Genomic DNA, 15,155 nt, shown 5'->3' with positions numbered 1-15,155 from the left:
ACACACGGCTGCATATTGTACAATATGGTGTAAATAGCTACAAAGCCTGAATCCAAGCGGCTCCTTGGCAGAGACACGGAGGTGCCAGTCTGCACAGAGAGAGAGAGCTGCTCATTTAGAGAGAGCTGCTGCCAGTCTGAGTGTGTGTGTGTGTGTGTGTGTGTGTGTGTGTGTGTGTGTGTGTCTGTGTGTCTGTGTGTGTGTGTGTGTGTAGTCTGAATCTGGGCCAGTCATTACAACACACTCTACTTTAAGATGTGTGCAGCTGCAGCATCTTATTACTGCGCACACACACAGTAACACACACACAGTAACAACTGTAGCTCTGAGTTATGAGCTCAGTAACCACATCAACCACATATCATCCACATAAACTTTTTATAACTTTTGTTTAGGAAGAAATGTGAGAAATCGGATCAAATATCCAGATATGAACCCGTTAACTCATTGGCTGCCACTGACCAGGAGCAGCAGAGACTCATCCCCCAGATGCTCCAGAAAGACATGAAGGTAATAATATAATATAATACATCCATGGTAAGAATGGAAAAAGGTAGAAACAAACTTTTTTTTTCCTAATAAAAGAAGAGAGTCTACTCTTCTCTTTCGGTGTTTACATAGTCATAGAACACAATATTCTGTGGGTCTTATAAGATCGGTCAAAATCTAGTTCTAAAACGGCTGGCAGCCAATGAGTCAATATGAAAAACAAACTTTTTTGGTTGCAAAACACGAACAATAATGCACGAAAAAACCTAAATAAGAGTAAAAGGTAAAGAAAACTTTTTAAAATCCCCAAATTAAAACTGAAAAAGCGGAATTTGTGGAAAAATAAAACATATCTTTTATGGCCTCTAAGCATAAACGAAGAATGCTTAGAGGCATATTGGATTTTTTTTTTAAAGCAGCGAGCAGCAGAAACCAGGAAGTCACAGAACAGTAGCGCCATAAAAAACACGTTTTATTTTTGCACAAATTCCGTTTTTTCAGTTTTAATTTTTTTTTTTTTTTACCTTTTACTCTTATTTTGCATTTTTCGTGCATTATTTTTCGTGTTTTGCAACCAAAAAGAGTTTGTTTTTCATGTTAACTCATTGGCTGCCAGCCGTTTTAGAGCATTTGTGACCAGCTCTTTTTCCCAGAATGCTTAGAGGCATATTGGATTTTATTTTGAAGGAGCTTTCTCTCACCTGATCCGGACCCGGAGGTGGTCATGTCGTAGATGAGGTCCTTGAGCGTGGTTCCCACGGTGATGAAGGGGTGGTCCATGGAGGGGTCCTCCTCGTTGGGGACGCGGTGGTGGTGGTGGTGGTGCGCGGCGCCGCCCGCCCCCACGCGGTGGCTGTGACACACGTAGAACGCCACCACCAGCAGCAGACACAGCACACACACCGGGCCGGCGATGACGGCGGCCAGAGCCACCGGACCCAGAGGGGGGGGGTTCTCTGTCGGGTCTGAGGGGGGGGGAAACAGTGATTTATTTATTTAGTGTGAATGCTGAAGGCTTTGTCAGCTTACAATGTATTTCAGTAGGCATTAACTTTTTTCTTAATTCAGGATTTTTCCAAGCTTTTCGTGTCATCGTCATCTTCGACAATTGACCTATGGCTAAGCCACGCCCCCTAACACGATGAGCCAATCACAGTGCGCATAGCTAGCCCATACACTCGGACATTCTCTGCTTCCACGTCCATTGAAATGCATTGCAGTTAGTCAGTTTTCATTTGTTTTTATATGTTTTTTCTTGACATTTTAAGTTTAAAATGGTCAAATGGTGTTCATGGGGTACATGCAACTCTGACACTAGGTATCCTGAGAGGCCACGGGGGGGATTCTTTTTACCTTTTCCCAAGCCACATCTCAACCAAGAGAAGTGTCTGCTCTGGATAAAGTTATGCAGTAGACCACAACACCAACTAAACGTGGATTAAATTAACAAGGATGTCTACATCTGTTCTAAGTTAAGTCAACAACGTATTTGAGGCAAAATATTGTCAGAGATGTTTAGATGTTAGCCAGCATCACAACTAAGCATAAAGTCCGCTAGCTTAATGCTAACGTACAATGTAAAACTCCATAGACAGGCTAACAGAAATTAGCCCGTCGCTCTCGACAGCCATAGCAGTAAAGATAAGTGAAGTTTTGGTGACTTCAACATGATATTTAATCTTTTCTTTCTCCTGTGAAATGTCTCAGCTGCCATAGCAACTGTCACCGAATGTTGACTGTTTGTCCCAGTGAGTGGAGGGGGCGGGGCTTAGCCATAGGTCAGTTGTGTGTCTGTGTTGTGTTACCTGGTATGTCTATCTTGGGCTCCTTGTTGCAGTAGTCGGTGGTGCAGCAGACCGGGTAGATCCCCGTGTCGTGTTTGGCCGACGGAGCGCAGATGAAGGGCCGGTCTCTAGGGATGAGCTCGTTGTCACGGACACACTGGCGGCGCTCCGTGGTGAGGCTGCGGCCGACCTTCCTGATGGCCACGAAGCAGACGCCATCGGTGCTGCAGCTGGAGTTAGCACTGCAGCGGTCGCAGTAGCACTGGAGCGCTGAGGGAGCAGAGAGAGAAACAGTTGGTTTAGATATGTTAATGAGGCAATATCTCATTAAATATGCGCTCATTTGCATACATTTCCAGAACAGAAATTTGACCAATGGATAAAGCCATTTTGTTTTATTTAGTTGACATATTAGAGTCTTTAGTTTTTACAGAGGAGGATTGTGGATATCTCTTTTTATCACTCTGTAAATGAGAAAATACTGTTGCCAGCCCCCCCAAAAAAATAAAGTTTCTCCATGAATTTAGTAATAAAATGTTGTATAAATCGTACTTTTACAATTTGTTGCTGATACAAAGGAAATGACATCATTGTTCAGGGGTCTAAGGACAGAGGATGTTGTTACGATGCCATGTGAAGCTCTTTGAGACGAACTGTTTGTAAAAACGGGCTATATAAATAAAACTGCCTTGCCTTGTTGAGGAGAGAGAGAGCTTTACAATGACACCTGACATGACATGGCTCAGACTAACTCCTGGTGAATTTAGGAGAAATCTACAGATGAAATGAAGTAAAATAAATAAATAAAAACCGTAACCCTCCTGTCAAATTGACCAAATCTGTTCCCTCCCTCCATCATTCTTTCATTCCCTTTCCCTTCCTTCTTTCCACATTCCTTTTCCCTTCCTTCCTTCGTCCGTCCTTCTGCTTCCTTCCTTGACCTAATCTGTTCCCTCCCTCCATTTTTCTTTCCTTCCTTCGTTCCCTACTTCTTCTTCCTTCCTCTTTTGATCCAACTGACCCTTGAACCAATCTGTTCCCTCCCTCCATCTTTCTTTCATTTCCTTTTCCCTTCCTTCTTTCCTTCCTTCGTCCTTACTTCTTCCTTCCTTTTTAACCCAATCTGTTCTCTCCATCCTTCTATCTTACCTTCCTTTTTCCCTTCCTTCTTTCCTCTCATCTCTCCCTTCGTCCTTCCGGCCTGCCTTCCTTCCTTCCCTTTGTCCTTCCTTCCTTCCTTCCTTCCTTTTTTTCCTTCCTTCCTTTTTTTCCTTCCTTCCTTCCTTCCTCCCTCCCTCCCTCCCTTCCTCCCTTCCTCCCTTGCAGGACAACAGACGGTTAATGTGGATTTTCTACCATTTCTTTCCTCTGGTCTGAAAGAAGACAACACGATAAGGAAGAAAAACAGCCCATAATCTCATTCTGTTCATTCTGTTCATCCCAAACACAACAGCAGCAGCGCTCCACACCGAACACTGCAGAGGTTCAACGTATCAACATCTGGATTCAGACCAACTCTCCTCTCAACATCAAACATCTGTACAAAACTGAACAGATTCTGGTCACAGACGAGTTGTACAACGAGGTCACGCTGACCTTTGACCTTTGACCTTAAAGTCAAATCTCTTTGAGTCGTGACGACTGTTTGAGCAGAATTACATTAGATTAGAAAACTTTATTGATCCCCAAGGGGAAACTGCTTTGCCACCCAATAAAAACACATACATTTTATTTTATTTAACCTTTATTTAACCAGGCGAGTAAAATTAAGAACAAAATTCTTATTTTCAAGTGCAGCCTGAAGGGGGAGGGGAGTGCTAAAAGTGAAAACAAGGTTATAGAAATTACACAGAAAAATTCAATATAATACAATACAATAAAACAAAAAATAAGTTCTGCTGAGACGTTTCAACGTGTCGACGAGAACGAGACAGAAACGAGACGACCTGAAAACTTCCTCTGTGTGTGTGTGTGTGTGTGTGAGACGTCGCTCATGGAGAAAATATGAGACGTTACATCACTTTCTGCTCAAACACACTGACCAAGTTTCCTCACAAGGTTTGTTTGCTCCACACACACACACACACACACACACACACACACACACACACACACACACACACACACACACACACACACACACACACACACACACACACACACACACACACACACACACACACACACACACACACACACACACACACACAGCTGTGTTACATGTGGACAGCACATGTCCAGACTCCTACAGTGTTTTGGTGACGAATCGTTTCCAGAAACTCACTGAGTTTAAAGTGAATTTTCTCAGAAACTGTAAATTCTCTGCAGCTCAGACATTTAAAGGAGGAGGAGGAAACGCAGCGTTTTATCTTCCTTCAACTGAATATACTAAATAAAAAAGCATCAAATAATAAATAAAGTGTATGTATATATGTATATGTGTGTTTGCCAGGTTTTTAAAAGCTCATTTTAGTTTTGTGAGTTAGTTGAGGCCCCTCACCTCCTCACCTGAAACATTAAACTCAGTTGAATCACTGAACCTGTTGATTCACTTTGTTTCTGGAGCTAATGAAGGTTAATGTTAATGTTGTTGAGGCCTCGGGGCTTTTTAGATTAAACCTTCTTCATGTTGTAGCTGAGCTGCTAATGAAGCTAAAGCTACAGACAGGAAGTCACCGCGGTGCGTTCAGGTGTCTTCAGGATTCTGTAGTTTTTGGTTTTTGTAGCAGATTTAAATTTCACTTTGTGACGTCGGTTTCACCTGAACTGAAGCTTTTTATTTTTATTCTTTTATTATTTAACCCTCAATCTGTTCCCTCCCTCCATCCTTCCTTCTTTCCACAATCCTTTTTCCCTCCCTTCCTTCCCTTCGTCCTTACTTCTTCCTTCTTTTTTGACCCAATCTGTTCCCTCCCTCCTTCTATCTTTCCTTCCTTTTTCCCTTCCTTCTTTCCTCCCATCGTTCCCTTTGTCCTTCCTTCCTTCCTTCCTTCTTTCTATCCCTTTATCCTTCCTTCCTTCCTTCCTTCTTTCTATCCCTTTATCCTTCCTTTTTTCCCTTTGTCCCTCCTTCCTTCTATCCCTTTATCCTTCCTTCCTTCCTTCTATCCTTTTATCCTTCCTTCCTTCCTTCCTTCCTTCTATCCTTCCTTCCTTCCTTCCTTCTATCCTTTTATCCTTCCTTCTTTCTATCCCTTTATCCTTCCTTCCTTCCTTCCTTCCTTCTATCCTTTTATCCTTCCTTCCCTCTGTCCCTCCTTCCTTCCTTCCCTTTATCCTTCCTTCCTTCTTTCTATCACTTTACCCTTCCTTCTATCCCTCTATACCTTTGTCCTTCCTTCCTTCCTTCCTTCTATGCCTTTGTCCTTCCTTCCTTCCTTCCTTCTTTCCCTTTGTCCTTCCTTCCTTCCTTCAGCAGGAGCGTTAATCACCTGTGAACTCTGTGAATCTCTCAGTCCTGACGTTAACGGGGTCAGGAATGTGTCTGTAAGGAAGTCTGTTCTGTTCAGTTCGACTCGACTCCCTCAGGCTTTAACACCGAGCTGTGAATAAACCAGGTCACTGTTCTGTCTCTGCTGGGATGTCGAGTCGCTGCAGCAGCTTCACGCGTCGACGCGTCGCTTAAAACAACACAACGTTACTACAACGTTACGATGTTACAGCGATGTTACACACCGAGACACAAAACTCTGTGAATAATTAACAGCTGCTATACGATGATGAAACCTGCTCCCTGATGCTGCTGTGGTGCTGTCTCCACGGCAACAGCAATGTAAACAACCCAAGATGCAGCAGTACAGGTGATAAACTATGAAGAAGAAGTTGAGTGAAAGTTAAAGAGTTAAACTGGTCTGGGATCAGTTTCCAGGAAGGAATTCAAGGAATCGTCTGGAGGTAAAATACCAGACAGGAGCAGCAAACAAACAACTACTGTGTGTGTGTGTGTGTGTGTGTGTGTGTGTGTGTGTGTGTGTGTGTGTGTGTGTGTGTGTGTGTGTGTGTGTGTGTGTGTGTGTTGCGTGCTTCGACAGATCAAACGTAGACGGGTAAATAAAAGCCAGCTGACACACTCGCCTCCTCTGACTCAACCTCCGATATGTACGATAACACACACACACACACACACACACACACACACACACACACACAGAGACACACACACACACACACACACACACACACACACACACACACAGGTATGTCTCAGATGTCTAGACACCAGAAACAACAACAGGACTGAGATCTTCCTCGTCGTGTCGTCGTGTGAAAAGGTCAAAACTGATGAAACGACGACATCATCATCGTCTGTTATCGACACGTCGGCCAATCACAGGCGAGCTGGTTGGTTGGTTCACATCTGGATTTATAATATGTTCTAATAAACCAATAAACATCTGTAGTGAGTGAACACAGCTGGGATGTTTAGTTGTTCACACTTTCAGGATTTGAACTGAGTTTAACGACTTTAATTGTCTTCATGCGATCAGATTGATCAATACTTCTATCCCTTTATCCTTTCTTCCTTCTTTCCCTTTGTCCTTTCTTCCTTCTATCCCTTTCTTCCTTCCTTCCTTCTTTCCATTTGTCCTTCCTTTCTTCCTTCCTTCCTTCCTTCTATCCCTTTATCCTTCCTTTCTTCCTTCCTTCTTTCCATTTGTCCTTCCTTTCTTCCTTCCTTCCTTCTATCCCTTTATCCTTCCTTTCTTCCTTCTATCCCTTTATCCTTCCTTCTTTCTATCCCTTTATCCTTTCTTCCTTCCTTCTATCCCTTTGTCCGTCCTTCCTTCTATCCCTTTATCCGTCCTTCCTTCTATCCCTTCATCCTTCCTTCTTTCTATCCCTTTGTCCTTTCTTCCTTCCTTCCTTCTATCCCTTTATCCTTTCTTCCTTCCTTCTATCCCTTTGTCCGTCCTTCCTTCTATCCCTTTATCCTTCCTTCCTTCTATCCCTTTATCCTTCCTTCTTTCTATCCCTTTGTCCTTTCTTCCTTCCTTCCTTCCTTCTATCCCTTTATCCTTCCTTCCTTCTTTCCCTTTATCCTTCCTTCCTTCCTTCCTTCTTTCCCTTTATCCTTCCTTCCTTCTATCCCTTTATCCTTCCTTCCTTCTGTCCCTTTATCCTTCCTTCCTTCTATCCCTTTATCCTTCCTTCCTTCCTTCCTTCTATCCCTTTATCCTTCCTTCCTTCTTTCCCTTTATCCTTCCTTCCTTCCCTTTGTCCTTCCTTCCTTCTTTCTATCCCTTTATCCTTCTTTCCTTCCTTCCCTTCGTCCTTCCTTCCTTCTATCCCTTTATCCTTCCTTCTTTCCCTTTGTCCTCCTTCCTTCCTAACTAACTTCCTTCCTCCTATCCCTTTATCCTTCCTTCCTTCCCTTCGTCCTTCCTTCCTTCTATCCCTTTATCCTTCCTTCTATCCCTTTATCCTTCCTTCCTAACTAACTTCCTTCCTTCCTTCTTTCCCTTCCAGATCTGCTCCTCTGCAGCTGGGAGTTAAGGTGGAAATGGAGCAGAGTTAAGGTGGAAATACCAAAGAGTTCCTGTTTCATAAATTCTCAAGAAAGAAAAAGAAAAAGTTGTTCAGCTCACTCGTTGTTTCTGCTGCTGACATCCACTTTTTTTAAATTTTATTTACGGTGGAAAAAGGACCAATCAGATTCTCAGAGTGACGTTAAACCAGAGAAACAGATTCTGTTTCTGTTTCTGTTTCTGTCATCACACCTCTGTCCTCAGATCACTGCCTGTGACTGTCGCTCTACGAAGCACTAAATAGATTCTAGATTTATTAAATCCTCATGAAGCATCCAGACTCAGGATCATCTGGGTCGACTGAACCAGAACCAGAAGCAGAAGCAAACACAGTGAAGCAGAGTTCAGTTGTTATGCTCCTCACCTGAGGCTCTGAGGCTCTGAGACTCAAACTGTCATTTCATTTAAGTCGGTTGAAAACGTGTTTATGTGCTACAGCTTTTAACTACATTCAATATAAATACATCATTTAAATCATTCTAATTGTTATTATTGGGTTATTTCCTCCTTTTCCTTTTAAGAACTGGACCTGAACCTGGACCTGGGTCTCACACAGGATCAGTGTGTGTGTGTGTGTGTGTGTGTGTGTGTGTGTGTGTGTGTGTGTGTGTGGCTGCAGACGGAGAGAGTTTCTGAGTCGACACGAGTGATGAGTCAGAGAGACGGAGGAAAACCAAACAAACACAAACACCAACAAACAAACACACCCGTCACTTCAGAGTCGCAGGAGAGAAAAGGAGAAAGAGGAGAAGGAGGAGAAAGAGGAGTGAATGAGGAAGAGAGAGAAGGAAGAGGAGAGAAAGGGAGAGAGAGAATGAGTGTCTGCAGTGCTTTTATTGTGAAAATCCCAACGTAGACTCTTATTTAGTGCTTATTTATCTAAACAAGTTTTAATGTGAAATGTGTGCGTCTAAGTCTCCTTCCTGCTGCAGTACGGTGGCTCTGAGGACTCAATTTATAATACACAATACACCGCAGCTCAATAAAACAAAAGACGCAAATGAGCCACAAACTCAGAAAAATAAAACTCCACGGATGTGACGACACAACACAACACGACAGAATCTCCTGGTCACAACAGAACTATCTATCACCGTTACATATCTAAAAAAACACACACACAAAAAAACCAGAGAAACTGTAACCGAGGCGATGTGAAGATCTGATTCACCACGTTAATAAAACATCAAGACAAGACGATGTTTTAGTTTTTTTAGAGTTTGAAGCTCTTCACAGATTAAAAAACTGAGTAAAAATCTCAGTAGTATAATCCTGAGGAAGGAATCGGATGTATAATTCATGGTAGATTTCATCTTTGATGCAGAATAAACATTAACGCTCCGACACACGAACCAAGAGAGACAATGAATGAAGTGAAGCCAATTTATTCTAAATTCTGCAGCTCTCGTCTCATCAGTGAGTTAATAATAACGGCGTCGTCTTCTCCACACGCAGCAGAAATATACGAACATGTGAGATGAGACGAAGCTGGAGGAGAAATAAAGTCACTTCATCTCAGTAATTCACCACAAACTGAAGCGTTTTCACTTCCTGTGTCTGAATCACAGCGGTGGAGATGAAACCCGACGACCCGACGACCTCCACCAGGTTCAAACCCGTCACTGAGTTTCTTCTCCTTCTCCTTCTTCTTCTTCTTCCTGCTGCTGCCATGGAAACCATTATGTCTGTCTGAGTGATGCTGTGCAGCCCCGACGCCACGGAAACGGTTTGTTTCTACCTCCAACAGTGAGTCAGTCAGTCGCCACTGGTCAAGTCTTCCTCCTCATGGGCTCTTTTCTTTTTTTATCCTTCATCTCTGAACTAGGATTGCAAAGGGGCGGAAAATTCCCTGCAACTTTCCATGGGAATTTAAGCTGGAGAAATATTAAAAATTGGTCAATTTCCATGGGAATAAAGGGTAGGGCTGGGACGATATGCTCTTCTCCCGATTCAATTCTTCTACGATTTTTTGGATGGCGATTCGATTTAAATTGAGATTCTACGATATTGCAGATTGTCTCGATTTTTAGTCTTTAGCATTTTTAACATTTATCTGCACACAAATACTGTAGGCACCTATAAATTAACATACTCCATTATAAAGTGAACTTAAACCCTTTTCAAAACCTGTACTCCCTGTATGTAAAAAATGCTAACAAATGCACATTGCACAATATTTTAAAAAATTGAAAAAAAAAAAAAAAAATCGATTTAAAAATCGTCAAAAAAGATATTGCGATATTTATGTGAATCGATTTTTTCTCCCACCCCTAATAAAGGGTATTTATGGGAATTAACTGGAAATAAGGGGTAACTTAAACCAACTGTATCTCATAGATATAAACATTTTGTTTTGTCATAAGCAGACATCCATGCAAAATAAAACAATTAAAACAAAACCATGACATGTCAACAGATTTGCAAGAAGAACGTTGAAACTTTAATTCTTGTATTGAACAATCTAAACTTTAATTAAACTGCAAAAACATGACATGAGTAAAATATTACTCATCTGAACCCAATCAGAAAGTAAAATGGTTCTTTTAGCCAAGATTATGATCAAATATATATAACTGTAACTATCTTCAAGTTCCTTGTTGAGGCCCAGCCTTCAGTTTTCTACATTTCCAGTTAATTCCCATAAATTTCCGTTGCAAACTTTGAAAATTCCCAGAATTTTGCAACCGCAGTCTGAACTGAAGGGACCGTCTTAGATCAAAATGATTCTCTCTGACCTTCACATTTGACCTTTGTACCTTAAACCTTCATTAAGACTCAAAACAAACTGCTTTGTGAGGTCACACAGACTTTGACCTTTGACCTGCGTCCACCAAAATGTTGTGAGTTCATCCTGGAAGTCTTGTGAATGTTTGTGCCGAGTCTGAAGTCGTTTCTTTGAGCTGTTACTGAGATAATGTTTCTACAAGGGAGGGAGGGAAACGTACGTACAGAACAACATGTCGAGACGTTGTGTGAGCGTTAGCAGCTCAGTGTGTGTCTGTGTGTGTGTGTGTGTGTGTGTGTGTCAGTATAAAGCTGCAGGTCACCAAACACATAATCACTGTCGTTGCATTTCCAACTGGGTGACACCTGCGGGGGCGTTCACACGACTGAAAAACACCTTCAAACAGCTGCAGCTCTCAGATACAGACTGCTGCTGCTGCTGCTCTTCCTCCTCCTCCTCCTCCTCCTCCTCCTCCTCCTCCTCTTCCCTCTGAGGGCCGAGACGACCTCGAACGTCGCCCGCTTCAAACGAACCGTTCATTTCATCACACGTCCACAACGATTATTCTAACAACTCCTGAATTAGTGAAAAGTGCCGTAATTACACGTCTGTCAGAGGAACACACTTCATGAGACAACTGCTGTTTCTGGGGACACGATAAAACGAGAGACCGGTCACGATAAAGTTAGGGACTGTATTCGAAAACCACATCCTACTATACTGCTAGTACGTACTGATTTGCTGCTCTTCTGTCCAATAAACACAGGAAGCTTCACTTTACATTCAGACTAACTAATGCTACTGATACAGCTGTTAGATTTCATCACTGAGACCAACATTTATCTCTTAAAAATACTTTAACCAGCCGGTGGTAAACCTCTAAAAACCTGCGGGTAAGTTAATTAGTGATGGTTTCTCCCCCGGGATGACGACGGAGGTTGGCCGGCCGAGCAGCTCTGCAGACCGGCTGCTGTCTCTGTGATGTCCCGGTCGCTGCAGAGCTTCACTTCTCCAAAAAACATCGGAGCAAACTTCTAAACGGCCGTCGTTTGGATAAACTGGACGTAGATTTGGGATCTTAACAGCTACTTTCTCACATAAAAAAATATTAAAACTTAATAAAGTTACATAATTACAGCACTAGTGCGGGAAATAAAACAGCTTTTAGCCTGTTTTACAGCTACTGCTACCGGTTGCTGCGAAATGCATTCTGGGAAACTTGTATACTGCATACTGCGGTGCGTCTGCTGCTGTTTCACACCTTTTTTTCTTTCCCATGATGCTTTGCTGTGCGTGCCGGGCGGTGCGGTAGATAATCAGGGTTTGTGGAGCAGCAGCCGGCGACTAGAGATTAAATATAGTTATATATTTATATTTAGTTATATAGTTTAATTGTTGAAAGGAGGTTAGAGCCGGTCCTAAAGGAGCAGCACCACATTCACATCCAGTCTCTGTGTGTGTGTGTGTGTGTGTGTGTGTGTGTGTGTGTGTGTGTGTGTGTGTGTGTGTGTGTGTGTGTGTGTGTGTGTGTGTGTGTGTGTGTGTACGGCTGCAGACTGAAGGATTTCCTCGTCTGGTCCTCGGCTGCTGGGGAGTTTCTGAGCCAAATGAATTCCTCACACACACACACAGCAACTGGAAACGGGCCGGGGCGATATTGAAACCGGCCGGCTGCAGGATGAAGGTCGAGTCCAGCTGCTGCTCTCAGAGTCTCAGAGTCTCTGAGTCAAGACTAAAGTTTTTCTGCTGGATGAAACTGAAGTGAAACTGTTTTTACCTGAATGAAACAGCCTCAGAATAAAAAGAGCTGGTTAAATAAATGACTTGAGACTCGTTACAGGGAGAATTAGATTAGATTAAGATGAACGTAATTCATCCTGAACTAGGTTATGCAAATTCAACAACTAATGACATCATTGTCAGACACCTGAGGGAACAGCTGGTGAAACCACATGGACTGAAAATGACTCTTTATTTATTTGTCAATTCGCACATTTCAGGGCCCAGAAGGCAAACACCCAGATATACTGTATGTTTAAAGGGATAGTTCACCCAAAATTGAAATTTCAAGCTTGTTTGTAGCAGAAGCTCCTCTTCCCGGTTCGTCCAAATTTGGACGTACCAGGAAGAGGAGCTTCGAGAAGCTTCTGTTACAAAACAAGCTTGAAATATAGACTTATATATAGACTAATTTTTTCGGGACAATTTTGCATTTCGGGGCTTCAATACAAGAGGGACATTACATACAAGCAGCATGGAGGTATCTGGATGTTTTTTGGTGTGTCTTTTTGTTACTAAGACAGTTGGTATCCATTTGCAACCGTCATATGGACATGCACTGCTACGCCGAGACCCCCTGTAACTCAGAGAAGCCACGGAGGACTCTGAAACTTCTCCCAGCCCTTAGTCCACATGAGGGTAGTAGAGGAGATAATGAGTAAGAAATTTCAATTTTGGGTGAACTATCCCTTTAAGAGCCTTCAGAAAGTGAGATTTACATAAGAACCGACTGGATCAGCTGCTGCTGCTGCTGCACAATTAATCTAAATATGATCCAACATGGCCGAGAGCAAAATCTACATCACAGGAAACAAACTGTCACATGGTTGTTGTGACATCGGCCTGAAGCTGGAGGCTCGTTATCTCTGGATGTCATCTCATCTCATCTCATCTCTTCTGGTTTGGTTTTTTATTTTAAAGCAGCTGTTCAGCCACAGAAATGTTTTTGTTTTTTCATGTTTTTTCTTATTTTTTTCCCACATTTGTGTAGCTGCTTGTTGGACGGAGAGAGCAGAGGAATAATCTGTCACAATCCTCCTTCAGCAGCTTCACACTGAGGTTTCACAGCAGCGCCGGGAAAGAGCTGCACTTCAGCAGGAAAGCAAAACAACTCACAGGAAAGTGAAAGTGAGAGGCTCGTTAGCGCCGAGCGGCCGAGACCAGAACTCAGCGGTGTCAGCAGTCAGAGCCAATAGAAATCCAACCTGTCTTCATTTAAATGTGCATTTTATTTCAACAATATTCAATAATCTCATGTATTAAACCTTGTGCACCACACTGTGAGAGATTCAGGCTCTCACCTGTTTCTCATCAGGTGACGCAACACAGAGAAACAACCTGACGATGATGTCATCGTTACATCACAGCAGCAACATTCACCACGCTTCACAAGCCGTCGACCTTCAGCTGACGGAGATAAGATCACACTACGGGTTCAAACTAGAGCTGCAACTAACCGTTATCTTCATCGTAGATTATTTAAACCATTAATCGATTAGTAGTTTGGTCAATAAAATGTTAAAAATGTTGAAAAACATCATGACGACGTCCTCAAATGTCTTGTTTTGTCCACAAACCAAAGAGAGACTCAGTTTATTGTCATAAAGGAACAAAGAAACCAGAAATATTCACATTTAAGAAGCTGGAATCAGAAAATTTAGACTTTTTTTCTTTAAACACCGATTATTAGATTATCAAAATAGTTGCGATTTATTTAATAATCAATTATTGTGCAATTAACCGATTAATTGTTGCAGCTCTAGTTCAGATATGATCCCGTGGTCCTTCATCATCATTTACAGATGAGATGGAGTCAACGTAAACTCTCCAATAAAAGCCTCAGAGTCAAATCTCATCATCGGGTCGATCGACAAAGTTCAGAGTCTTTATTCACCGACCGACTGAGAGAAACCGAGTCTTTACGTCTTTATAGAAACACAGAGATAATAAAAGTCTGAACGCAGCTTCTCTCTCTGCTGCTGAAGATATTATAAACTCATAATTATGTAGAAATATAAAGACGACAAATAGAACGGCAAGTTGTATTTTCTTTTCTCATCTTCCACTATCAAACACAATCAATGAGGATTTATTAACTCTCTGGAGTCTTTTTCACACTTTCAACTTCATTAAAATCTAGAGACTCATCTGTCTGAAGATTATTTGCTTCCCACCGATGTCACCTGGCTCATGCACATCCTGCCCCCGTGGTGCATTCTGGGTAGATTTACAGCTGTAGCAGCAGCAGCAGCTATAAATAAGATCTGTGTATGTAATTCAGTGTCTTATAGAAAATCGGCTACACTGAGGAAAACACTGCTCCTGTCAAAATAAAAGCCTTTTTAAATACCTTATAAGTATATTTTAGCGTTTGCATTTATCTTTATCTTTTAATTTTAATGCACATTTTTGTTGTGCATCATCTAATGTTGTGCAGCTGGAAGAGGAAACATGTACAGTTTCATTAAAGCCTTTCATAGATCAATATCACACCCACACACACTCACAGGCGTCGCCTCCACCTGCACAACAGGAAGTGTTTCACATGTTCAGGTGGAAGAATTTAAAAATAAAATGCTGAAACTTTCATTTATTTATTCCAGACGTGTAGAGTGAAATATTTTCCGTCTTTTCTCCTCTAAATATCAGAGAATTCCCTCAGAAACAGAAACTGAATGTCAACGTAGCGCGGATTGATGCAATCAGAATTTCATACCTGAGCTTTTCTGTACTCTAAATCCCGTTTTTTTTTTGTTTAATCTTAAATGAATTTATTCTGAGGTACTGGATTCATTATTCTAATTAGCTGAAAGTCATTATCAGAAAAAGAAACAGCAGGAAATGCGTCACTGT

General features: G+C 42.0%; 1 protein-coding gene across 1 annotated transcript in view; it reads right to left on the bottom strand.

Moving 5' to 3' along the window:
• Positions 1-15,155, bottom strand: part of tgfbr1b (transforming growth factor, beta receptor 1 b) — a 62,438-nt gene that overhangs the window by 19,463 nt on the left and 27,820 nt on the right. Inside the window, exons 2-3 of the mRNA XM_083995846.1 lie at positions 2,295-2,543; positions 1,191-1,454 (exon numbers count right to left, since the gene is read on the bottom strand). Of these exons, the coding sequence (XP_083851972.1) occupies positions 1,191-1,454; positions 2,295-2,543 (513 nt within the window). The remainder of the gene's footprint in view (positions 1-1,190; positions 1,455-2,294; positions 2,544-15,155) is intronic.

The sequence above is a fragment of the Trachurus trachurus genome (assembly GCF_905171665.1).
Source record: "Trachurus trachurus genome assembly, chromosome: 20".
Classification (NCBI taxonomy): domain Eukaryota; kingdom Metazoa; phylum Chordata; class Actinopteri; order Carangiformes; family Carangidae; genus Trachurus; species Trachurus trachurus.
Note: the sequence above shows the minus strand (reverse complement) of the source record. Positions and strands in the feature narration are given on the sequence as shown.